Source organism: Cnephaeus nilssonii (genome assembly GCF_951640355.1).
Source record: "Cnephaeus nilssonii genome assembly, chromosome: 12".
Taxonomy (NCBI): Eukaryota; Metazoa; Chordata; class Mammalia; order Chiroptera; family Vespertilionidae; genus Cnephaeus; species Cnephaeus nilssonii.
Genome location: NC_137083.1, coordinates 57171417 through 57198130, shown reverse-complemented (window position 1 = coordinate 57198130; position 26714 = coordinate 57171417). Strand labels below are relative to the sequence as shown.

The window sequence follows — 26714 nt, the reverse complement described above, 5'->3', positions numbered from 1 at the left end:
TTTAAATAATAAAGTAAAATTAGGCTTGTAAACAGAAAGCTTTACAGTATGTCCCAATAGCAAGTACCAGAAATTATGGCGCTAACGCGGGCCAAGGCCACCCAACGCATCACAATTTGGAAAAGAGGAGCCAGGCTAACCCTTCCTCTCACCCACCAAGGCCTGCATCCCCGTCCTCCCAACTCCTCCTCCTCCTCCACGGCCTCAGACCCAGACTGCCCCCAGGATCTTCCCTGAGGACCCAGCTCCCCGGCCCTCTCAGAACCCTAACACTGCACTGCCCCCGCTGGGGCAGTGGCTCTTTCTAAAGTGGGTGTGAGGGCGAGGGGAGCAGGGCCAGACCTTCTGTCCTGTGTGCAGGACGGGCCTCGGCCAGTGGCCCCACACAGGTACTGTCCAAATCACACACTGCCTGCTGAAGGGTGAGCCCCAGCAACGAGAGCATGCACAGCCCGCAGCAGAGGACATTCCACCGTGGGGCCCTTCACACCTACAGAGTGAGCACCACCATCAGGCGAAGGTTAACACGGAGGCTGTGAACGGAATTCACCTGGTACCAGAAACATGCGCTTAGGCTACGACACCAACCCTCACCCCTTGTCTATTTGATTATACCAGCACAACAGAGGCCATTTATAACTTCGTGCAATTATACCGAAAGAGGTACATGAACCAGAGAAGCTCGGACCTGAAAATTAAAGAGATAAACTGATGACAAAACAAAGTGGACAACTTACCTCATGGTTTGACAAATGCCAGCCCAGGTCTGTCCTGAGGCATGGGTTGTCATGTCCTTGACCCATGGAACTTCCAATACAACAATAAATCTATGCCTGGTTAGAGTAACTAAAGCAGTCCACGTAAGCACTTACCTGTTTGGGGCATGTTGTTCCAAACCAAGACGCTTCCCAACCCTTCTTCCATTTTTTACTGTTTTTATAAAAGGTACTAGAGGCCCGGTGCACAAATTTGTGCACATTAAAAGGAAATTAGAAGAAATATTTTAGAGGCTGGACTGTGGGAGGTTGGCAGGCCTGGGAGGGACCATGGGAGGGCTCCATCTTGCCCAGTCCTGATCAGCCAGAGCCCAGCAGCAAGCTAACCTACCAGTCGAAGCATCTGCCCCCTGGTGGTCAGTGTGCATCATAGTAACTGTTCAAACTAACTGATCAGACACTTAGCATATTAGACTTTTATATATATAGATTATTATAGAAAAGGAAGGGAGGCAGAGAAGGGGCAGGGTCTCGTCAAAGCACAGCGGATGGGCCAGCAGAGGAGGATGGCGTTGCCTATGCCCACGCTCTGCTGACTCAGCACTGCAGCAAGGGGACTTCGGCACTGGCCACATGGGCAGGGGCGGGAAGAGGCCCACACTCAGCCCTCCAGGAGGAAGCTCCCCCCCCACCACCACACCCCAGGTACCTTGTAGATGACGCCCCCGGTGGCAGAACACGTCAGCATGTAATTTCCCTCGGAGTCAAAAGCGAAGAGCCGACCCCGGGGAACCTGAACCTGCTTGTAGCCGCTGTAACCTGACAGCACAAAGGGGCCCGTGGCGTCTGCGGGGAGCCCAAACTCGGACACCTTCAGGCCACTCTTGTGGATGTTCCACTGGATGAACTGCAACCACAAAGCACAGCAGAGTCTCTCAGCAGCGGGACGGCCTAAGAGGAGGGGGACGGCCCCAGAGCAGAGGCCATGGGTCCGCAGGCCACCAGGAGAGGTAGTGGGATGACATCCCCACCCCCAATCCCATCTCTTCCCAACACAATTTAAGCATTTTTTTTAGGGCAGAAATTCTAAAAAAAGGGTCAGCAACCTCACATCGAAGTCCAGACTTTCTCTCTGGCCTGAGCCTAGGAGGAATGTTTCAAGTGGCTGTCACTACTGTTGTTAGGGTCAGAACCCAACTGGACTGTTCGGACTTAGGAATTCCCAAAGTGGAGAGGACAAATTCCAAATGTACTCCCAGCATCTCAGCAGTGCAATGACCGGAGCACCACAGTGCAGCTGTGACTTTGGCTTCGTGTAGTGCAGCGTTTGTAATTCTTTAGCCTCCCCAGCGGCGGGTTATCTGCGTGTGACCACCTCTTAATTGAAAATCCCACCCAAAAAACTAGGAAGCCAGGCTTGACTTTAAAAGCCCCCTACCCCCAGTTTTCAAATGAAGAAATCATTTTGTAATTACTGTTTTCAAACGGGTACTACAGGTCGACAGGATAAAATCCAAAAGGTACAGGAGGGCACAGATGAAAAGCATGTATGCTTACCCCACCCCAGCTCCCTTTCCAAGGGTCCTCACACATCCTTCCAGAGAGAATCCACAGAGGGCACTTGTTTTTACTTTTTCCCCGCCTCCCTTTTTACATTTATTACTTGATTCTGCTCACTGCTTCTGGGAAGCTGCTCTGACCCCCGGCAAACTCTACCCATCCATGCTCATGGGGCACATCCAGCCCCAAATCCGGACCCCACTGCTCCATGTACAGTGGGATGAATCACTTGCTACAATCAGGAGGAAGGATATGGGTCCCCCTTTCATAAGAATGGCAGCTCCCACTACTCATTTAAGCCTCACGAAGATCCGGTGAGACTGGTTACTATTATTATCCCTATTCTACAGATGACAACACCGAGGCAGGGGAGGCCCAAGGTCACAGCGAGTAAAAGGTGGGGTCAGAATTTAAACCCAGCCCACCATGCTATTCCGGTGCTCTCTCGACTCCCAGATGCCTAAGCCAGGGAAGGGAAGTTCCTGCACCCGCCTACCTTCCCGTCCTCGCCGATGCTGTACACGGTGTTCTCGTCGTAGCTGAACTCCACGGAGCACACCTCCCCGCAGTGGGCCTTCCAGCTCATGGCGCACTCGTGCTGCTGCATGTCTGAGGCAAAGAGACAGAGACGATGCTAAGATTCCTGCCCAGGCTCCCGGGAGGCACTGGCCCACGGCAGGCGGCACCTCCCACCTTCTGCCCCGTGGGTGGGAGCTGCTCTGAGGCAGAGGGCCCCTCCGAGCTGAGCTGGGCCCTGCCGAGGAAGGGTTGCTGGCTGCTTCAGTTTGCTAATTCTCTCCTCCGCTGCATCTAATCTTCTATTCAACCCTTAGATAGAAGCTTCTTTCGTTGGGGCCAAAGTGAGGTTCAGGAATCCCTGGGAGGAGCCTGAGCTCATCTGTAAGTCTGGGAGGACACACGTCCTTCCTGGGAGGCCTCTGTAACTTCGCACCAGGGGATCTGCTGAGGACACAGTCCTGTCCCAGCCCAGGCCCTCTGACTCCGGGCCTCCTGGGACAGGCTGGCATGGGGATCTTCAAGCAGCTGCCGATGGTTCTGATGCGCACTGTGCTAATGCTTAACGGGGACAGGGAACTAGCCACACTGAGAGGGCAGGACGGCGTTACTCCCGCAGGTCCTCTTGGGTCTCACTCAGGCCATGAGGACTCAGACAGAACACCTCACGACGGAAGGACTGCTGAGCCCCACCCCTCCCTCCTGCGTCCATGACACTGACCATGTGCAAGGTGACTACAGAGGCTCTGAAGACAGCAGATGCTGACCAAAGCTAAGTTCTGTTATGAGCACACTGAATTGGGGTTTCGCTTTTGTTCCAGCTGGCAAAAATCCAACTCTCTTCCCAGGACATTGAAGGAGGGACCCAGGGCTGCCACGAGCATGACTGCTTACCAAACAGCCGGATGACGCCGTCCGCCGCCCCGGTGACCAGCAGGTTCCCGTTGTGATTGAAGGCTGTGCAGTTGATAGCAATGGGCCCCGGATCCAGGGAGAACTGGAGCTAGAGAAAACAAACTAAATTTTAAAATGTAAGAGAATAATAAACCAAAATTCAAGACAAGTTCTGTCTGAAAGGGGACAGGAGACCGAGATTAGGGAGAGGCACACGAGAGCATAAAAAGTACTGACATTCCATCTTTAAGTTGCGATGGTGTACAGGGCCAGACCAAATGACTTCGAGGGCCTTACAGCCCCACCCCTGGTGTAGGGTGAGGGGGAAGGCGGGCTCAGAAAGGCGCCCTTTTCTAAGTGAGACGCATGTGCCTAGATGAGGAAGCTAGAGGAGGAGCAGACAGGGCAGGGCCTCGTGTTCAAGAATGCATGTGTGGCCCTGACACCTGTGAGACCTCCACGTGGGAATAAAAACTTCTTCACAGACGCTGCAGTAAGACACAAACTGAACCCTGGAACACAGCCACCTATAAGACACGGACCCTTCAAGGGTCCAGTAACATCAGGAAACTGTTCAACATCAAGGCCACACCACTTTTGAGCACTAAAACTAACTTTAATAAGAAGCATCGCTGCCCTTTAAACAGGAGAGTTTACGCATCATTTACTCTCTCTAGGGCGATGTTGGGGGTGGGGGTCGTGTGGGGAGAAGGGGAGGGGACACAGAGCACAGAGGATTTTTCGGGCAGTGAAAATACCCCGTATGATGGTGGATGATGTCATTACCAATTTGTCCAAACCCACAGAAAGTAGCGGACTAACACCGAACCCTGCAGTGAAGGTGGACTCTGGGAGATGACGGTCACTGTGGGCTCAGAGAGTGTAACACGTGCACTGCTGTGGTGGGGATGCAGGTAGTGAGGGCAGGGGGTGTACGGGAAATCTGTGCCTTCCTCTCAATTTTGCCATGAACCTTAAACTGCTCAAAAATAAAGTCTTTAAATATAAAACAAATTTAAACGAAGCCACAAGGGCCCTGTAGGAGGCTGGGTGACTTGTGAACTTGTGGCACAATTCTGAATGACTTCAGCTGGCACTCTACCCACTGGAGCATTACCCCTTTCAACACTTACACTTTGATGTTTCCTCACAAGTCAGTTTGAGGAGACCAAAGCAAATAGAGGGAGAGACTCGAAGGGAGGGAGCCGGGCTCTGTGCCCTCCCGGAGTGTGGCCAGCCCGAGGCCCCGTGGGGCAGGCCCGCACCTGCTGCTTCATGGTTTTCGTGTCCCACAGCAGCAGCTTGCCGGGAACCTGGTTCGTGCCCTTGCTGCCCATGTCCAGTGCCGAGAAGTCCACCTGGGAAGCGAGGCTCGGAGCTGCGGCCGAACAGACGAAAGAAGCCCCGTTGGGGCTGCACGCGAGAGACAGGATTCTGCAACAGAGTGGGGCGGGGTCAGCACTCCGCGGCCACGGGAAGGATGAGATGGAGAAAAGGCCCAGCAAAGGTCCAGGCTGCAGAGCACAGTGAGGGGAGCGGCCTCCAGCTCACCTGGGCATGTCGTCGTTGATGTTGATTTCACAGAGATTCTTCTTGGCTTCCGTGTCATAAAGGCGCACTGTGCCCACACCACTGCCCAGCAAGAGCTGGAATGAGAAGGGGCGGGAGGTGTGAAGAATAGTGGGAGGTCAGGGAGGTCAGGGAGGACCACTGGAGTGGTGGTGGGGGTCCAGGCCCTCTCCTGTGAGGTCTGGGCAGGCTGCAGGGGCGGGACCCCCTCTACTTATCCAGGTAATTTAGGTGATATCTGGCTAAAATGGACCTCATTTAAAAATTAAATAAAGAGCCTGGCTGGCGTGGCTCAGTGGTTGAGCATCGATCTATGAGCCAGGAGGTTATGGTTTGATTCCCAGTCAGGGCACATGCCCGGGTTTCAGGCTCAATCCCCAGTAGGGGGTTTGCAGGAGGCAGCCAATCAATGATTCTTTCTCATCATTAATGTTTCTATCTCTCTCCCTCTCCTTCCTCTCTGAAATGAATCCTATCTAATAAAAGGGTAACATGCAAATTAACCGTCACTCCGTCACAAAGATGGCGGCGCCCATAGCCACAAGATGGCGGCACCCAGTCCTCTCAACCCCGGAGTCCCCAGTCCCCAGGAGGGTGGGGGGGCGGCCGCTGAGAGTGGGTAGCGTGAGCAGCCTGACAGAATGCTTGCTTCATCACCACGGCAACGAAGCAAGCGTTCCACGCCTGGCCGCGGATGGGCCTCTGGGCCAGGAGAGCATCTGGGCAGCGGGCGCGGAGTGGCCAGGCACTGCAGAGAGCTACTGGTGCACAGATTCGTGCACAGGGCTACTAGTAAAAATATATTTAAAATACATAAATTAAAATTAAATAAAGACATCAGAGCTGACCTCGAACAGAAGTAAAACCACAAACGGAATCTGAGGATGGGAAAGATGTATCACCCCAGACATACCTGGAAAGGTTCTGGCTGATGAAATGAGACCCTCTGTTCTTTCCTCCTTTTCTTTCCATTTTAAATCCCAGCTTTAAATCTCTGTGGGTGCTGGCCCTGGCTGACCATGGGGCCTGGCCCCCTTTGCTTGTCTGGGGACAGCTCTGGCTCTGAGCCAGTAAAGGCCTCCAGAAAAAATAGAAGAAGCTATCCTTGCCTTCAGGAACCGGTAATTTATTTGCTGAAAAGCTTCAAAGATAATGAGCACCACCAGAAGAAAGCACCAGAAGCAGGTCTGAGGGTTTCCCCAGGAATACCAGCTATATTACGACCTTAGCATTCACTTGGCAAATTATCACTGGGTATGCCCTACACCTTTGTACCATAAGCAAAATGCCTGCAGTTGTCAAAATTATTAAAAAACAAGGTTTGCCCCTCGGGTTGCCTGCTATGATCTCCTCAAAATGCAATAAAAGAAAAGAAAAAATTACAAATCAACTTTACCTCCTTAACTACAAAGTCTATCTCAAACATTAAAGTCCAGAAGGAAAAAATAACACTGTACTATTCCTGGAGGCCATCAGATCCGTGGGAACCGCCAAGTAGGGCACCATCCCCCACCAGCTTCAGCTGCTTCCTTTGGGCCTGGCACGGGGAGGGGTCTAGCAGCAGGCGGGAGCAGCCGAGAATGTCTGTGTGGGTGTTAGAATCTGGACAGCTGAAAGACTGATGGGGAAGAACCGGAAGTGAGCCAGTCTCTCCCCAGACAGAGCAGCAGCGAGCCAGACCACCACAGAGAGGGAGGCACCCTGGCCGTCAGACCGGGGAGTGTTCTCCAGGTTGCACTGCAGTCTCATTTCAGTTCTCATTCATCCTGTCCCCTCCTTGCCCACCCCAAACAGGAGCCTATAGGGTCAGTCCTGGCTGTGTGGTCCCCATGGGGGGTGGGGTCTGGCTCGGCTGCCGGTGGTGCCTGACCACCGGTGGACAGCCCTGGGGAATTCTTCGCAGACTGCAGAGCAAGCAATGGGGCATCTCACTCACCAGCCGGTCCCGCTTGGTGGCCCACTCTAAAGACAGCAGTGGTGACTTGGAAATGGAGGACGCTTTGGTCTGCATGATGGGGTTGAAGGACCACACTTTGATGACCCCATCTACATCTAAGCTGGCAACCCTCCTCCCCGAGCAATCCACTCTAAGACAAAAGAGAGAGGGGAGCTGTTAACATCCTTGCCGTAGTCCATCCCCCTCTTCAGCTAGTTCAGGTGGTTGCTTTTCTGATGTTCTGACTGCTTTAAAAAACAATCCTGAAAAGCCTACACTCCAATGACCAGTGGACTAGTTCTAGAAATATTCATTCACTCATTTGTCCAAGCATTTCTTATGAAGCACCATTATGTGCTGAGCCCTGGGGTAAACACTGGGCCTCGACCTCGGGTGCTCGGTGTCTGGAGATTGAGAGCCTCCTGCACTCGGCTCCGGGGCCCATCGAAGCAAGGGACCCACCTACCCTCCAAACATTACATCTGTGAGGGTCCCTTCATGAAAGGTCATGTTCTTACCATGTGAAAGTAAAAACTTATAAGTGGTAAGTACACAGTGGGCAAAAGTAGGCTTACAGTTGGAAAATAAGACAATAATCAATAAGTAATAACAGGAGAGTAAACTCTGTGTTTCAAGTGCTCGCAAATATAAACCTATTTTTGCCCTGCCCTGTATTTATCTAAAATTACCAACATAGCCCGGCAGGTGTGACTCAATGATTGAGCGTCCACATATGAACCAGGAGGCCATGCATGGTTCGATTCCTGGTCAGGGCACATGCCCGGGTTTCGGGCTCTATCCCCAGTGTGGGACGTGCAGGAGGCCAGCTGATCAGTGATTCTCTCCCCCTCTCCCTTCCTCTCTGAAATCAATAAAAAAAAAATTTAATAAATAAAATTACCAACATAAAGCAAATTAAAATTGAGTGAGCTTGCCCTAACCAGTTTGGCTCAGTGGATAGAGCATCAGCCTGCGGACTGAAGGGTCCCAGGTTCGATTCCAGTCAAGGGCATGTACCTTGGTTTCGGGCACATCCCCAGTAGGGAGTGTGCAGGAGGCAGCTGAATCAGTGTTTCTCTCTCATCAATGTTTCTAACTCTCTATCCCTCTCCCTCTCCCTTCCTCTCTGTAAAAAAAAAAAAAAAAAAAAAAAAAAAAATCAATAAAATATATTTTTTAAAAATTGAGTGAGCTTTAGGAAGTTCAAATAAAAGGCAACTGTTCCTAAAACTCGGAGTCCCATGGTTAGAAAGTTCAGAGAGGCTGACGAGGGCTACAGCAGCTCTGAGCAGGACACCCCACACCCAGATGGCAGCTGCCCAGCCTCCTCTGACTCTCTGAGGGTGACAATGGTCCTTCAGGAATCCACTTTCCAAACCTCCTGCCCGCTACACCTTCATACACAGCTTCCCAGGGAGACCAGTCCCACCTGGCTAGCGCTTCCCCTAGCTGGGCCTCGCCTCCCCCTGAACCCACCTGCAGTGCATGATGGAGGAGTGGTGCTCCCCATACTCCTCCTGCCCCAGCACAATGAACGGCTGTTCGGAGCGGACCCCTCCACCCTCAGGGCCTGCTGAGGCAGCCCGCGTCAGCGTCTCCAGCGCCTCCACATGGAGCTCTGGGCAGGGCTCTGGTTCGGGGCCACAAGCTTCAGGTTTCTTCTCTGCACACTGTGCCAAGCAAAGTAGGGAAAAGTCAGCTGTGACAGGTCTGCGCTGGGCCTAGCTACTCGCCACATCCGGGGACATCCGTGGCTGCAGCACACTGCAGGAGGCTCTCAGTGATCGTGGGTCTAGAGCAAGCATGTCAAACTCAAGGACCACGGGCCACATGTGGCCCACAACAAATATTTTTGCGGCCCAGCCAATATAATGGTATGTAAGAAACGTTTTAATAAAAATTTTGTAACTTAATTTTTACAATATCCTGCTATACATAATTATTAATAACGAACTACAACGTTCGGTAATGACTGATCACTGTAATCATGTTGCACTCATTTCCTTTACGTGCGTGCAGGTGCACCATTTCTCTCCACTAATACCAGCAGCGAATATTTTAGCAGCCGACTGCCACATCATTAGTCTTGGACTGACTTGTTTGGTGTGCGCAACAGGAACTATTTCGCTTTCGAAGAACAAGAAAAATAGGTTTATTTGCGTAACGCTCATTAATTTGTGCAGTTATGTAGTGTCTGGTAAGTTAATGTTCAAGAAATAATATTAATTTTTATTAAAATGTTCTATTATTTTATTTTAATGATCACTCATTTATTTCAGCCCTTTGTATTCAGCATGTCTCTATCGAAATAAACCTACGTGTCTATGAAAATTGAAGCTTTCGTTTTTTTGCGGCCCACAGAAACTTAAACCTTGTTTATTTAGCCCGTGTTAGCCTTTGAGTTTGACATGCTTGGTCTAGAAGAAAGAGCTCTGAAATGCAAGAACAGAGCCCAGTTCGCCCAGGAAAGGCAGGTGCCTGCTCTCCTGCCATCCCCTTCCTAGAGACCTTGCTCCTCTCATGGGCTCTGCTGAGGGAGAGAGGGTCGAGGGTGCCCCCTCCCTGTCAGGACACACGCCACCTTGACAGACCAGGCCTCTGATGCCTTTAAATAGGCAAGTAGCACCTGGCTGGTGTGGTTCAGTGGTTGAGCGTCAACCATGCACCACGAGGTCATTGGTTCAATTCCTGGTCAGGGCACATGCCTGTGTTGCAGGCTCAATCCCCAGTAGGGGGCGTGCAGGAGGCAGCTGATTGATGTTTCTCTCATCATCAATGTTTTTATCTCTCTCTTCCTTCTCCTTCTCCCTTCCTCTCTCTCTAAAAAGCAATAAAGCATATATATATTTTTAAAAATAGGTAAGTAGCTCCAATTAGGAGATAAATGGTCAACTAGGTGACAGGCAAGGGACTCAGGCAGCACATCCTGGGGCTTCCCGAGTGTCTGACAGAGTGGAGGCAGCTTATGCTGCCAGAAGAGCAGACCTGACCCACGTTCAGCAGTGAGGGGAGTCCCAGGGCTCAGTGTGGCAAGGGCCTGGGTCGCAGAATGACACTATGTGGCCCTCAGGCAACTCCAGCAGATGGGCCTCTGGGGGTGCAGGAGAAAAGGATCCTGAGATTAAGCAAGTCTGGGGGGTTCTGGGTTAAAACAAGGGAAACCGGTCTCTGTCCTGCCAAATCTGAGCCTGTGACATGCTAATATTAACGTGCACAATTAACCTAAGGGAAAAACGCAGTATGCAAGGGATCCCAAGCCAATTTAATCACAGCCCCCATCTTGTGGGAACATTTTTAGTTGGCATTTTATGGCTTCTGTTTAGAAAAATGCTACAGCAGAAAGAGGGACCCTGCAGTCAGGCAAACTATGAACAAAACAACCAAAGTGCAGGCAGTTAAGCCCAGTTCAGCAAGACCACACTCTACACAACGGCAGAAATCAAGGGAGGTCAGAGTGGGCCCTGCACCACCCCGTCATTTCCCACGGCCCTCCCGTGGGCGTGCTTGGGACGCTGAGGACAAGCCATACCTGCAAGGTCAGAGACAGAAGCTCCTTCCTCTCCTTGCCATGGTCCTGCAGGCGCCGCTGCCGGTGCTGTGACCAGCTGGACTCCCCGGGGGCCAGCCCGCTGAAGAGGCTCTTCCCGTCCCGGGGTCCGCACGCTGGGTCCTTTGCCTTAGTGGTCTGAGGGCGAGACACCAGGCTGTGAAAGTCTCTTCCTGTCTGTGCTCACGCCACGAGCCCTGGGCCAGGAGCAGGCAGAGGCCAGGGAGTGGCTTCTCTACCCAACAGCGCCTGGGTAAGGCCCCCCCCTGCCATGCTAAGCAGGTAATTAAAATGTTACCATCTCATTGGTGGGCCAAGTCATGAGTGAAACATAGGCTGTCTGGACCTCCTTTCTGTTCTCACTCCCGTCATGAGGACAGGTGGCCAGCACGCCTCAGCCTGCCTATCCCTATCACCTAGAGGGAGGTATCCATATGTCTCCTTGATCTGATCAGAACTATTACATTTAGTCAAGGGGGATGAGATCATGTCAGGCCCCATGCTAGGTGTTCTAAACATATATAAGCAACAATATGTTTGGGCAATATAAAAAATTATGCAATATACAATCCCTTCACTGGAGGAGAAAAAGGAACACAAAACCCTTTGGGTCAAGTGTTGACTAAGCCAGCTAAAGTTAACAAATACTCAGGTATTTGGCAATGACTACCAGGTAACCAGAAATTCTTAATAGAAACTATTGGAAACTCAAGGACCTTTGAACAAGAGGAACTGCACAGAGAAGAAACTGGCATCGTCTGGCTCCTTTTCATAACATGAGTGATAAAGTCAACCAAGGTTAGAGCAGATAAATTCAATAATCCCACCCCACTCCCAGGGAGAGAAGTTTCTTAATCAAGAGTCTTTTTAAAAAGAGCCGACACCTTATTCCCTTTCCAGATTACCTGGCCGGGGTCTCTTTTTCCAACCTTATTCCCACAAATTGTGAGGTCAAAATAGCCCCCCCCCTGCCTTTTTACACAGATCTGGATACAAATCAACCTCCTTGCAAGCCACCTATACACAAGACCTAAGTCAAGAGAAGAGACTCCTTTCCCAGCCACGTGGCTCAGTAGTTAGTGTCAACCTATGAACCAGGAGGTCATGGTTCGCTTCCCAGTCAGGGCACATGCCTGGGTTGCGGGCTCAATCCCCAGTAGGGAAAGTGCAGGAGGCAGCCGATCAATAATTCTCTCTCATCATTGATGTTTCTATCTCTCTCTCCCTCTCCTTTCCTCTCTGAAATAAAAATATATTTTTAAAAAAAGAGAGATTCCCCCGTCTACTGTCCTCTCTAGTTCTGCTATTTGCTATTTCTTACGTTAAGTCTATGTCTTATGTTAAATCAACTTAAGATAATTAGCATAGATCCCTTGGGACCCTGGAGCCACGTGAACAGATAAGAAAATTTTAAAGGACTGAGCCTAACTGTGTCTGGCCTGCAGGGTATTTGTTAGTTTTGTTTTTCTGACTGAAGTGACTTCCAGTGCTATCTACTGATGCATGTAACAGGTGTTTCTTCTAGAGGAAGTACTTGATTTTCCAAATTCTGGCTTGTTTGGGAGAAGTAGGGTTCTTAGACAAGATAAAAGAAGTGATCTAAGAAGAAAACCAATAACAATAACAGCTCCAGTATATATTATTCTCTGAATGTTTACCAAATGCAAGGCACCATGCTAAGAACTTTACAAACATTCCCTTAAAGGTTAGGACATTATTTATGAGGAGCTGAGGCTTGGCGAGGGTAAGTTAACTTGCTCTACACAGGCACAACTTGAAAGAGCTGAACCTCATACCCAGATATGACAGCAACTCCATGCTCTGAGAAACCTGAAGGAGGCAATACCATGAAGGGAACATGTGGAAGAAAGCGACACTGAATAGAAAAGATAAGAAATGTCATAATCCTGAAGCTAAATAACATACCCAAAGACAAGGCCCTTCTCTCGGCGCTCTGGCCATTTCTGAAAACTACCCCTGTGGTCCACGGAACCAGGGGCAGGATCCACAGTTTTAGAAAGTGGGAGGCTTCTCTTACAGAAGCAAAGGGTGTCAAGACAGTTGATAACAGAGAGGTCCTGAGATAAACATGGTGTCCCTCAAATGGTCCCCAGGTGTGTGTGCCCACTCCCTGGAATGTGATCCAAGGGTGCTAACCCTCCATTGATTCCTTCCCATACCTACTGATCCAGAGGGCCAATTGCTCAGACTGAAGAACACATGGGAAGCTACACCTACATCAGGCAAAATAGACTTTAAGCCAATGAGTATAGTAAGAGACAAAGAAAGTGATTTACATAATGATAAAGGGGTGAATTCATCAAGAAGATATAATAACCATAAATATAAATACACCCAACATCAGAGTACCTATTTATAGGGTGTCCCCCCAAAACTGTATCCACACTTTGAATGATTATAAAGTCAGTGTTTATTAACATACAGTTCATTTTCAAAATTTAAAAGCATCTACAGAAATGGATAATTTTTTTGTCAATGCCTGTTTTCAAACTGATGACTGTTCTGGTCCAGGCACTGCTGATAACACGAAGCAATGGAATCACAAACATCAAGAATCATTTCGTTCGGTATTTGTTCGTCAACTGTGGCCCATTTTGTACCATAAACCTTATCTTTTATGTATCCCCATAAAAAAAGTCTAGTGGCAGTTTAGGGTAAATTTTCTTTGTTCAAAGCTTAGTCTGGCTTCACCCATTATTTCAAATCAGTTAAACCTGAAAAGGAATGAAAATTAAGTGAATTATCAGCTGTTGAAGTGTGTATACATTTTTGGGGACACCCTCTATAAAGCAAATAACAAACATAACAGGAGAAACAGGCAGCAATACAGTAAGACAAGAGAGCTTTAATATCCTACTTTCAACAAGGGATAGATCATCCAGACAGAAAAGCAATAAGAAAACACTGCACTTAAACTACACATTGGATCAGAAGGACTTAACGGACATTTACAGAACATTCCAACCAAAAGCAGCAAATGCACATTCTTCTCACGTGTACATGGAACATTCTCCAGGAGAGGTCATATATTAGCCCACAGAATAAGTCCTAATAAATTTAAGAAGACTGAAATCATATCAAGGGTCACAATGATATGAAACTAGAAATCAATTTATAGGAAACCTAAAACATTCACAAATATGTGGAGATTAAGTAACATGCTACTGAACAACCAATGGATCAAAGAAGAAACCAGAAAAGAAATAAAAAAATATCTTGAGACAAAGAAAATGGAAATACGACACACTGAAACTAACAGAATGAAGCAAAAATAGTTCTAAGAGGGAAGTTCATAGCAATAAACACTTATATTAAAAAAAAGATGTCAAATAAACAACTTTACACCTAAAGGAACTAGAAAAAGGACAAATTTCAAAGTTAGTCAAAGGAAGGAAATAATGAAGACAAGAGAGAAAATAAATAAAATAGAGATTAAAAAGGCAACAGAAAGGATCAATGAAACTAAGAGCTATTTTTTTAATATGGACAAAATAGACAAACCTTTAACTAGATTGATTTACCAAGAAAAAAAAGAGGTGTTAAATAAATAAAATTAGAAATGAATTCCAATACATATCTCCAAAAACTAACATTTTCATGGAAGAGACACAAGAACTGGCAGCAGAGGCCACGTTTTCTGACTCCAAAGGTGGCCACGGGAATCCAGCCACATAAACAGTGCTGAGTAGCAGGAAGGTGAGTGTCCGGGGCTGGCAGTTGTTTTCTACAATAGAGGGGTCCTGGAAAGTGAGGAAGTCTCAGAAAGCCTGGAACCTGCAGGTTTGACAGATGGATCAGCCCGACCAAGAGATCTTTAAACTGGACACTTGAGAAGCAAAGGGAAAGAACCCATGTAAAGCTGCATCCGACCACAGGGGAATCCCCCCTGGAACCAGGGTGGGAAAGGCTACAGAGGGAAGACAGGCGCTATGTTCTCTCCTTACTACCCACCGCGCCTGATAAATGGTGTCCTTTCCTTTTCAATGCTTGGTGTCAAGAGTGCTCCATTCAGTGGGCCCACACAGATGGGATAGGGAGGTTTGGATGGACGTCCAATTCCCCCAGCTGACACCGCTTCCCCAGCTCCCCCAGCTCCCCCAGCTTCCCCAGCACGGACAGAAAGCGCAATGTTAAGAAGTGCAAGGCAGAGCTCCCCTCACAAGTGAATTTGGAATGGAAGCTGTCCAGCATATCATCAGGCTGGACAGGACTCCAAAATGAAAATCCAACAGGCATTAACAAAAGGCACTACAACAAATTAAGAGCTGCCTTTATAATGACAGGGCAGTTTATACAAAGAGAACCGTGAACCTAAGTGTGAGCTATCACATCCTGCTTAAAAGAGACCTTTTCCTTAAACTGTATCTACTAAAGTTATTTATTAAACAAGCACAAACAACAAAAAATGTGCTAAAAGCTGATGAATGCAGTTGTCCACAAAACATTCAAATAAGTAGGCGAAGGTAAACCCATGTCTTGCTACAAATGTACATAACTTAAAAGTTCACTGTGACATAAGCAGCAATTCAAAAGTTTAAGAACAAACTTCATAAACATCTCAACTACTGGATTAATATAACATTGCAATGGCCCAAATTACATCCAGTCATATTCTATCATAATCTACCTGTCTCTGGCCCTGGCCAGGTAGCTCAGTTGGGTAGAGCATTGTCCCAATACGCCAGGGTTGGGGAACCTCTTTTCGGCCAAGAGCCACTGGATATTTATAACATTATTCGTGGGCCATACAAAATTATCACCTTAAAAATTATCCTGCTGCATGAATGGGGGGTGGGGGGTTATAGGGGAATAAGGACACATATGTAATACTTTAATCAATAAAGAAATTTTAAAAAAGAAAAGAAAAAGAAATTAGCCTGCTATGTTTGGTCAAACATTTAATGAACTCACCCCTAATACTTTGGCAGGGTCAGACCAAATGACTTCACGGGCTGTGGGCCAGACGTTCCCCACCCGGACGGACTATGCCAAGGTTGCAGATTCGATCCCCGGTCAGGGCACATACAAGAATCAACCAATGAATGCATAGATGGGTAGAACAATATATCAATGTTCTCCCTTTCTCTCTCTCTTAAAATCAATCAACCAATAAATATCTAAAATTAAGAAAAATAATAATCTACCTGTCTCCTACAGTTCAGGAGAGAGATTTTTAACTGTTTATCACAGTGGCTGGCAAGCTTCGGCTCTCGAGCCGCAGTTTGCCGCTCTGTTGACTAATGAGTTTGCCGACCACTGGTTTATCACTTGGCCTCCTGGCTCCTCACTCTGAAGAAGGCTATAAATTAATTTTCGGTGGCCGAATAGAGCTTACCAGGCAGTTACCCAAATGGGGCAGGAAACAAGTTCCAGTAATTTGATCTCCCCTGAAGCAAAATAAAGCCACCAGAGGACAGACCCTTGGAACACAGAAATCACAGAATGAAGGATGGCAAGAAGGCTCCCTTTTCCCCATCCAGCTGAGAGCCATGGAAACAGCCCCCACGGTACCTGTACTTGCCACTGATTTCTCAGTAGCTATGAGGTAACTTGAGAATACCGAAGTCTGTGCCCGCTTTGTGTTCTTTATGTGATGGCAAGTAGAGGTTATCTCTATAATAACCCCTTGCAGTCCCACAGCTTACTGAGTGGGTGTGGAAGGAGTGGGATTAGGGCTGAGGTGCCCTCAGGGGCTGCTGCTGTCCCAGAGATGCCGAGGGAGCCTGGAAACCAGGGTTTTATAGCCACTTCCATTTGTTGTTTTAAATTTTGCCTCCAGATTCAGACTGAAAGAACTGAGAGTGTATCACCATCTACTTTGCCATCTACAATGCTATGAACATTTCAGTAATAATGACAACAGTTAGAGCAACCAATTAATTACAAGTGGGCAAATGCTGGTGTAATGGAAATTTATACTGATATATACAAATACTATTTAAAATAGAAAAGCCTAGTCATTTTATGTGTTGTTAATTTAATAACATAGCACATGGTTTTTTATTTGTTTATTTGTTACTAGTAAAAAGAAAGAGGCAGTCCTGGTGTGGTAATAGTGAGAAAAAGGCTATACACTTAACATGTGCTAACAAAGCAATATTGCCTTAAAAAAAAAACAATGTCACTTCCTATTGAGTTAAAAACAATATATCATTAAAATCATAGGAATTGATCATACAACTCTCCTTAGTATTGGTAAGAGAGTACCTCAAATTATACACTCAAATTTGGCCATTAACTGTAATAGAGGAATTAAAAAACTAGAATGCCCTTCCCTAAGGGGGGGGGGGGGACCAGCATGGTGAGGGGTCTAGAAATCAAGCTATAGGTACAAACAGTTTCATGGAGAGGGAGGAATGAACAGAGTGCTTAGCCTGGGAAAGATAGGAAGGGTTGTCCTAAGAGAAGTCTTACTTTACTCAGCATCAGAAAGCAGAGCTAAGATCAGTGAGTTTAATTATAGGGAGGTTTCTACTAACATCTGAAACGAACAAACTTTCCCATGTTGACAAGCAGTGAGCTCCTCATCACAGGAGGCAATGTATCAGAGAACACGCCCCTCTTCTCAGTAGGAGGATGGTTCAGATGACCTTTAAACTTCCTTTGACTTTAAAATTATTTGATTATCTTGAACCTCAAATCTACTAGTTATTTTTAGAATTGAAACAGCAATGCTGAGTCAAATTAATAAATCAATAAAAAATAAGTCACCTGCCTGGCCTGTGTGGCTCAGTGGTTGAGCATCACCCTATGTACCAAGAGGTCTCGGTTTGTTTCCCAGTCAGGGCACATGCCCAGATTTCGGGCTCCATCCCCAGTTGGGACATGCAGGAAGCAGCTGATCAATGATTCTTTCTCATCATTGATGTTTCTATCTCTCCTTCTCCCTTCCTCTCTGAAATCAATAAAAACATTTTAAAAAAAAGAGAGAGACCCAACACACGGGGTGTTTCAGATTGTAGACCTCTGTGGCTTCCATTCAGGAAACGGAAAGAGGGTTACTTTTGTTTTAACATACCATGTGGTGAACCAAGCTTTGTTGGAATATATATTAGAGGTGAGGTAAGGAATGTTTGCTACAAACTACACAGTCTTACCCTCATCTCCTGAGTGTACCCCAGGCCCATTTCAAGCTCACCATCTGACACTTAGTCCTAAAGACATACAGAGCAAGGCCATCGGCTTCACCCAAAGAACCTGTCTCTGTGTTCTCTTTCTTTTTTAAAAATACAATTGAATTGTGCAATTTCATGCACATCCCAAGGGACCTAACACTCCCTGTGCCATCTATTACACTTATAAAATACTGCACAGTGGAGAGATCTGCAAAGCAAACGGTAAAACTTACTCGAACACACTCCACAGAACTGGAATTCTAACTAAGTTTGAACTTAAGAAAAATAGTCATAGTAGGAACTGTGACTGATGTTTGATGTCTGGGTGCTAAGGTTATAGTCGTTATGCATTGCTGGCACTTTAGGTCTCAGAACTGACTTGGGAACCCACGCAGGCCAGTATCTTCACAGATACAACTACTACTAAAATGTATTGAGTCCTTGTAATCTGTCCAGTACTGTATATACCAAGGGCCCTTAGATCAGCTCAATAAACCGAGCCCCTGACCCTGAGGGAGTAAATACTAATATTATCACCCTCCAGCAAACCGGGGTTTAAGCAATCTGAGCAAGGATGATAAACCAGGCGCTGAGCTGAAAGCGCAGCTGTCTGACTCGGAAGCCCCCTGCTCTTCCTTATCCAGTGTCCTGCTCAGCTGCGGCACTTCAACACTACTGAACCCAAGTGCTGTGCTAAAAACCCCTCTTCCTAGGAGCAGCCTGGGGCAGACCCCTGACTCCCGGAGGCAGTCAGCAGCCCCAAACTGCTGTGCCACTTGCAACTGTTATCAAGCCCAGGCTGGCAAGGCTATGACGGCTCACTTTACCTGTAGCGAATACAAGTAGAGTAAGAGAGAAAGGGTCCCTACCCAAGCAATACAGCGCAACGCTGGGTCTGTAAAACTTCCACTTGGGCAGGCATTTCTGAAAGCAATGAATTTTGACCACCTCTGCAAGGAAAACTACTCAATGGGACCCTTAGCTGTTTGGAATATACACTGGCATAAAAGACATTTTGCAAGCTTCTATATATATGAAAAAAATAGTGAAAATCCTTCACAGAATCAGTAAATCCCAACTGTACAAGAAATTCATTGATTCAGAAGTAACTCTAATTTACTCTTTTTTTTATATATATATATATATTATTGATTTTTTACAGAGAGGAAGGGAGAGGGATAGTTAGAAACATCGATGAGAGAAACATCCATCAGCTGCCTCCTGCACACCTCCTACTGGGGATGTGCCCGCAACCAAGGTGCATGCCCTTGACCGGAATCGAACCTGGGACCCTTCAGTCCGCAGGCGGATGCTCTATCCACTGAGCCGAACCAGTTAGGGCACTCTAATTTACTCTTTATCTATATACTACTTTATATCACCCAAAATTCAAAATTCCAGAATCTTGAGTCACCAAATCACAGTCACAAGCCCTCCTGAGTGCAAAGGAAATCTCTCAGAAAAGGGGAGGGACCTTTCAAAGCATACTTCCTCTCACTGCCATTCACCCTTCACCTGCTGAGTGCCCAGTGCTGGGGCCTTTTGAGAGCTGGCAGAGAAGCTCAGGCAGTGGCCAGAATGGCAGCATGCTGGGGGAGGAGAGAAGTCCCTATGGGTTAGACCTGGGTCTGAGATCTGGCACTTTGGTCAGCCGCACACATCTGCCTCCTGTCACCTTCTGCCCACAACACATGTAATTCCGGCCGGAGGTGGGACTGGAGGGGGCGGGTGGGCAGGTGGAGAGTGCATTGAGTGGGTTTCCCTGCACTATGCTCTTATCTCTATTTCATCCAGCAGAGCTGTCACTTGTCTAAGAGGGGAAAGCCAGTGGGGGAGGAAGAAAGGGAATGAGATGTGAATTTCGGATCTCACAAGCATACCCAAGAATTCAGTCCTAAGCGAAAGGCGAACACATCTCCACTTGACAAGTAGGTACAGTCAGATGTCAGAGGCCTTTTGGCAAGTTAGAACAGACGGGACTTGTGCTTACCTGACTGCTGATGGACTCCTTCTTGGCCGAGCTCTGAGCCTGAGGCGGGCCCTGGGCAGGTGACAACCGTGAGGGGCTCTTCTTACTCTGAGGCAGCAGCGAGGACAGGAAACCCACACGAGGGGACTGGGAGAGGGACGTGTTCCTCTGGCTGCACACCATGGCTCTGGACAGGCACACACAACACAAGGTCACTGGGCTGCAGGGGGACCTGGGAGAAGCCGGAGCACAGGCCTGCTGGGCTGCGGACAGCGCCAGGGGCCAGGGCCTGAGCCGGGCTCACACGCCTGGGCTTTAGGTGGCATTATCCTCAGTTCTCTTGCTTATCCCAAAGAGAGCTGGCAGCCTGTCCGGCACAACGGGAAGTCTGCGGCTCTCCTTTGAGGGCCCGGGAAAAGCTCAGATGCTTTGTTTATATTCATTACATGTTTGAAATGATAATCTGGATATACTGGGCTGAATAAAATACATCATTAAAATTAACTTCATCTGTTTCTTTTTACTTTTTTTTAACATAGCTAAAATTTTCTAAATTCCATTTCTTGGTGTGCATTCTATTACCATCAGATGGTGCTAGCTCAGAAACGAGAGCAGTTTCACTGGATGCAGTGCTTGGCCACATGTAGGTTGGGAATCTGACTGTCTGGGTTTGTGTCCTGACTCACCACTCACTCACTCACTCACTCACTCACTCACTGTGACCGCTCTGTGCCTACATCTCTTCAACTGCTACTGCTGTTATTATTATCAACTGGGTCTTCTGTTTAGCTGGCTGGTTTTTAATGTCACTCAAATACCTCTCCCCGCATCTGCCTACCTCTTCAAGCCCTCACACAGGATGATGCTTCTACTGAGGAATGCATCCAACCTGTGATTGCCAATCTTTTCAACCACGAGGTACTGCTTCAAATGCACAACAACGTCACAAGGCTTAGGACACTGGTCGTATTTATTTATCCAGGTGGCACACACCTGGATGTGCAGGTCCCTGGAAGAGCTCAGCAGGTGGAGGACCTCAGAGGCCAGGGGAGCTTACTCAGTGAGGAAGCATTCACCGTGAGTGCAGGAGGCTCTTGGGAAATTCTGCATCTCCAGGAGCAGGGGGCCCAGGTAGGAGCACAGGGGGAAAAGGGAAGGAAGGGGCTAGGCCCTCCCAACCACGGGGCGGGGCACACACTCACAGTTCCGAGTCCCCCAGGCGGTCCATGTTGGAGACGTAAGGAGGCAACTTGTGTTGGACCAAGGCCTTTTCTTCTTCTGGCTGTGGCTCCTCTTTCTTTAGTCGGTGGATCTCTGCTTGCAATGCAAAAAGCTGCATAGAGATGGGACAGGGTTCATCAATGACATCACCCCGCTGGGGAAGATTAGCCACATCACATCCAACACCCATCCTCACTGGTTCAAAAGGCCACTGGCTCTCAGTCTCAGGATGCCAGTCCTGCTCTCTGCCCACTGTGGTTTGGGAAAAATGGGTGAGTGCAGCTGTTACCTGACTACAGTGAGGTGAGAAACTAAAAGCCGTTAGATATACAAAACCTTTTTTTTTTCTTTTTATCATTTGACTCGCTTCCCTTTTATCATTTTACTTGCTTCCTCCTGAATTCACTGAGAAAAACAGCTCCACCCAATCCTGCTTTGCTCTTGGGAATCTACAAATCAGACTCTGGAACTCTCATGGAAAAGTTTTATTAAATGAAGTTCAGCATTTTTTACTGTTTGCCTGAAGAAAATTATACACACACACCCAAAACCCAAGAATCTTTCTTTTTTTTTTTTTTAAATCCTCACCCAAGGATATGTTTCCATTAATTTTTAGAGAGAGTGGAAGAGAAGGGAAAGACAGAGAGAAATATCGATGTTAGAGAAACACATCAATTGGTTGCCTCCTGCACACACCCTGACCAGGGAGGAGCCTGCAACCGAGGTACATGGCCTTGAATGGAATCGAAGCCGGGACCCTTTGGTCTGCAGGCCAACGATCTATCCACTGAGTCAAATTGGCTAGGGCAAAAAAAACAAGAATCTTAAACCCCCAAACCTAAACAGTTTATAATCTTCCTTGTTCTGAAAATCTTCCTGTTTCTAAAGAGATCTTAATTTCAAGGACAGATAAATGCTCAACAGGCCAAATATAAAGGCAAATGTGGGTTTCTAGGCTCTGTCACTTTACCAAACTAGAGAAATATAGAGCTGAGCAGAACAAGTAAATGATATCTGGGTTATAAACAATACAGGTGTGGATATATGTGGAAAGGCACTGGGATCATGAAATAGACATACAAAAACAGGTCAGTGGCCAGGTGGCATGAAGGCATATATAGTCATTTCTCTCGAAAAAGTACATTACTGTCACTATGTTGTTCATTCTTAAATGACTTAAAATATGAACCTTGCCCCTGGTTTTCAGAGACTATTACCGCCCCCGAGTCCCCAACTGATCTTCTGGCGGCTCACCTTCCTCTGAGATCAGTGCTTTCCTCTGCATGACCAGCCCTCCACCTGATTTCAAACATGAAAAGCAAAAGACTTTTCCAAGAAGCAAGTGTGCTCAGAACCAACCTTCTGACGTAGAACTTCATTTTCTTCTTGAACCTGGTTGGTCCTCTGGCACTCGGCATCAAAGTTCAGGATCACAGGCACTGGTGCACTCAGTTAAAGAATAAGCCTGCCTGGGAAAGGATTGAGAGACCGTCCCAAACCCTTGACACAGCAGCATCACCCCTGAACATGAGACGGGGTGGGGGGCGGGGGGCCAGGAGGGGGCGGGGAGACGGGGGGAGAATGGAGCACAGACTCAGTGCTATGGGCTCTTCTCAGCTTTATGAAGTAGTCTCTCCCCCGAGGCCAGGCCTGGCCTGACTTCGTTCAGACAGACTTACAGACACATGACAATCTGCTGACTAGCCCACAGAGAGGACATAAATCCAACCCTGAGAGTTCTCTCCCAATGCCAGCAATAAAGAGCCATATCCAGTGGGCTTCAAAGCCAGTCTAAGCATTGGCAACAGGCAGCTAACAGCGAGCGCAGAGCCAGGCCCTGTGCGCACGCTGCCAGCTGCCCCACCAGCTAGGCAGAAGGGTCAGCCACTCGGCTTTCCCCTGCCAATTGAACCTCTCCCTGGCAAAGGTTTAGACTGAGGAGAAAGCTTTCTGCATTGTGTACAGCCACATGCCACCATGTGAACATCCACAGTGTAGGTCAGCGTGTCAGTCTTCCCCAACCACCTCAAACAGCTGCATGAGGAGGGTCCCAAAGCAGGCAGGGCCTCGGCACTGAGGACGTGAACGGAGGCTCAAATGGGCACTGTCGTGCACTGAAAAGACCTCGAGTGACATTTTCCATTTCCCTAGAGGGCCCACGTGGCTGTGCCATAACCACCGCTGGCCTGAGCCCGCTGCTGGTTTCATCTGAAAGCCCTCAGGATGCAGAGCAGCAGCAGGGCCAGAAGAAAGGCAAAGCTGGCAGGAGCAGAATTCACAGCAGCCACAACGCAAGAGGAAAGGGCACCCTTCCTACCTCCACCAGCAGATGTTCCTCCCACAATGCCCCATCTATCAGTGACTCACCAGGCAGCCCCATTCAAACCAGACTCTCCCCGCCCCCGGAGTCCCAGCCTAGGGAGCATAAGCAATGGATAATGGTCCCAGGCCTGGGACCAAAGGCATTTCCTGACAAAATGGGAAATATGGTAGGCCGTAAATTATTTACATTCTCTCTCAAATAACCACACAGACATTCTTAGAGCTGCTGTTTTCTGGCAACTTGAGGAACACTGAAGTCACCGTCAGAGAAAGCGACCCAAACACTAATCTAGGGAGGAAGTTCCAGCCCATTTGCTACCTAATCCCAACAAAGGCAAGTGATACTATGGGGGGAGGGGGCTCAGAGATGGTGCTCTCGAGGGTGGCTGGTGTCACTAAGCAGCAGCTGCCTACCAACCCCTGTATCTGCGAAGAGAGGCCCTCAGACCTGCTTGAGGGCTCCTCTCAGAGCCCCGCACTGGCACCCCACCGCTGCTACAGTCCCCCATGGCAACTATTACTTCAGCAGCAGTGTCAGAACTAAGACTTACGATTCCCTGGCCTACTGACAAAAATAACCACAATCTGTCCAGCCGCCTCACATGACACATGACAATGATCCTTGGGCATTTTGTGGAAGAACTGATTGCATCAGGGGCAGCAGCCACTGATCACATTGTCTGGATGCATCAGGGTAGCCCACAGCCCCAGGCAGCTGAAAGGATATGCATGCACTGAAACAGGACGCTCAGGAAGTTGTGCAGGGACACAATGAAGGTGTCCGCCCACTGACGAGAAAAGTAGGTAGCAAAGGTGGGGTTGGTGTCTGGAGATGGCAGGAAGGGCAGGACAAACCAATCCTTCCACTCCGCCTGGTTCTGGAGCTCGGTGGCCTGCTTTGCAAAGAACTCCTGAGCCTTGTCATTTCTGTTTGTCTGCCAAGACACAGAGGAGACAGCAAGGAGGGGGAAGAGACAGAAGTCCAGAGGTAAGATTCTTCATCATTGCCTTTGACTATCAGCTTGCTGGGTAAGTGGCCAAACATAATCTACAAACTCCATAAAATAAAGGAAATCATCACTCATTTCTCAAGTTCCTTGTTAATTTCAAAGAAGTTGGTTTAAACTGAAGTCCTGATGATAATTGCCATCCTAAAATTAATTCCTAGTTGATTTTCAAACAATCTAATTATTCCCCCAGGTCAGCTATAATCTTTATTATGCAAATTTTAACCCAGCTACTTATATTCTTTAAAACATTAGCCAGGCTGGCCAGTGTGGCTCAATGGTTGATTGTCAACCTATGAACCAGGAGGTCATGGTTCAATTCCCAGTCGGGGCACATGCCTGGGTTGCAGACTCGATCCCCAGTAAGGGGCGTGCAGGAGGCAGCTGATCAACAATTCTCTCTCATCATTGATGTTTCTATCTCTCCCTCTCCCTTCCTCACTGAAATCAATAAAAATATATTAAAAAAAACACCAGCCAGGCTTGCATGCTTAAAACAAGAGGAGAAATTGAAATGAGGAAGACAAGTCATGTGATCTGCAGATGAGAAAGGGGCGGGGAGGAGTTTAGGAAAACAGTCAAAAATAACTTGCACTGCGACTGTTTCACCCTTTCCCAGAGTAACACAAAGAGTCCTCTCTAGAAGTAAAAAGAAAATCTATTTCTGGATCAGATAACTCTTTCCACCAAGGAATCCCTGAATCAACAATCACCTGAATTGTGTAGACAAGATAAAAGCGGAACAGGCTGGTTTTCAGTTTGTTGATGGTGGGTCTGTATATATCCTCCAAGCGGCTGAAGAGTCGCCGCTCCAGGTAGCTCCAATAATCCCGCAGGGCAGCCAAGTCATACACCTGCATTAACTGCTGCAACTGGTCCACAATCTTGTCCACCTAGTGAGAGAAGGTGGTGAAGGACAGAAGGGAATTCTCCCCTCATTCCACGGAGTTAATACAGCTTTTTCCTCTTGCTGTGGCTTCTGGATGTTAGATAAAAATTCAAGTTAGCGATCTAGAGAACTTTAAAAACTTATTAAAGTAATAGCTCTTAAGTTATTGTCTGATATTAGATATCTGGTTTGACCTTCTAGCAGGTGTGGAAATTTTGGGTGTTAAAAACGCTGACTCAGGAAGCAGGAGATATTGGGTCAGGGTCTTGGGCAAGAGAGAGCATGAGAATCTCCACGGTCCTCCTCCCCGCGCCACTATTCCAGGATCTCAAGGCTCATGGTGAGCTGCACTGGCTGACTCCTTCAAGTCATCCAAGCATCCCAAAGCCCTTGCAGCTGCTCAGAGTGTCGGCTAAAGAAGTCGCCTCCTTGGGAGGAGCAACCACCCTAGCATACAATCTGGAAAGGTTTCCAATCCAACGCCCCCATTTTACAGATCAGGACACTGAGGCCTGGAGAACTGAGATGCTTTGCTTTTGCCACTAAGGAGCCGGTAATTCTGGCAAGACAAGAACCCAGGTCTCCCAGCTCCCCTCCAACTCCTGCTGCTAGCTCACCGCCTCTCTCAGTTCACCTGTCAACATTCATTGAAGTCAGCAAACAGACACGTATAAATTCCGAGAACTTCTCAACGGAAAACCATGTCTTAGCAGGGGACACATAACGTATAAACTGTGCAATGAGGTCTTCCTCAACTGCTGAAGCAAAACTGCCAAGGAGCCGCTGGCCAAGGCCCTTTTCAACAAACAGCGCACATGCTTGAACCAGCTCACATTTTGGGCTGCAGACCCCTGCGCTCCCAGGGCCATCGGAAGCTAACTACAGAGCATTGCGTTGCCCAAAGCCAAGCATCGACCCAGCCTGAGCCCCGAAAGCCTCGTGGCCATCCCGGCCAAGGTCTGCCAGCACCTGCTGGAAGGCTGGGGTGCAGGACGGAGCCCTGACGCGGGAGCCAGGGCACCTGGGCTCCAGCCTCCGCGAGGCTCCTCCTGGCTCGCCGGGCAACTTGAGGCAAGTCAGGTCCCCTCTCGGGGCCCCAGTTCCTCATCAGTCAAGCGAGGGCAGACGCGCAGAAGTGGAAGGCCCCCGGCGCGGGGACAGCGCCGCTCCCGCCTCAGAGGGCAGGGCTGGGGAAGAGCCCGCTCCAGGCTCCCTCAGGGCCGCCTCAGCCCGCCTCTGCCCGCGCCCGCCGGCCTCTCACCCGGAACCCCTTCTCCTTGTCCGCCTTGATCTCGGCCTCCAGCTGCCGCAGTGTGTACGTGAAACCGCGGAAGAGCAGGTACTCACGGACCAGCTCGTCTGTGCGCTCCACGGCCTCCGCCATCGCTGCGCGAGCGCCGTTAGCTAGGGGCCGCGGCACCCGAGGGACGAC

The 26714-nt window shown here is 48.4% G+C and overlaps 1 protein-coding gene across 2 annotated transcripts in view; it reads right to left on the bottom strand.

The window, feature by feature from the left end:
• The window catches only part of WDR91 (WD repeat domain 91), a 28394-nt gene extending 1680 nt beyond the window's left edge, over window positions 1–26714 (bottom strand). Inside the window, exons 1-14 of one of the 2 annotated variants that reach the window (XM_079786213.1) lie at window positions 26630–26714; window positions 25107–25286; window positions 24115–24321; window positions 22424–22507; window positions 21046–21176; window positions 19865–20030; window positions 10721–10876; window positions 8668–8861; window positions 7192–7342; window positions 5238–5332; window positions 4952–5120; window positions 3687–3795; window positions 2773–2885; window positions 1426–1623 (exon numbers count right to left, since the gene is read on the bottom strand). In XM_079786213.1, coding sequence (XP_079642339.1) covers window positions 1426–1623; window positions 2773–2885; window positions 3687–3795; window positions 4952–5120; window positions 5238–5332; window positions 7192–7342; window positions 8668–8861; window positions 10721–10876; window positions 19865–20030; window positions 21046–21176; window positions 22424–22507; window positions 24115–24321; window positions 25107–25253 — 1920 coding nt within the window. In that variant the 5' untranslated portion in view covers window positions 25254–25286; window positions 26630–26714. Of the gene's footprint in view, window positions 1–1425; window positions 1624–2772; window positions 2886–3686; window positions 3796–4951; window positions 5121–5237; window positions 5333–7191; window positions 7343–8667; window positions 8862–10720; window positions 10877–19864; window positions 20031–21045; window positions 21177–22423; window positions 22508–24114; window positions 24322–25106; window positions 25287–26543 lie in introns of both variants that reach the window. The other variant, XM_079786212.1, reaches the window with a different exon arrangement.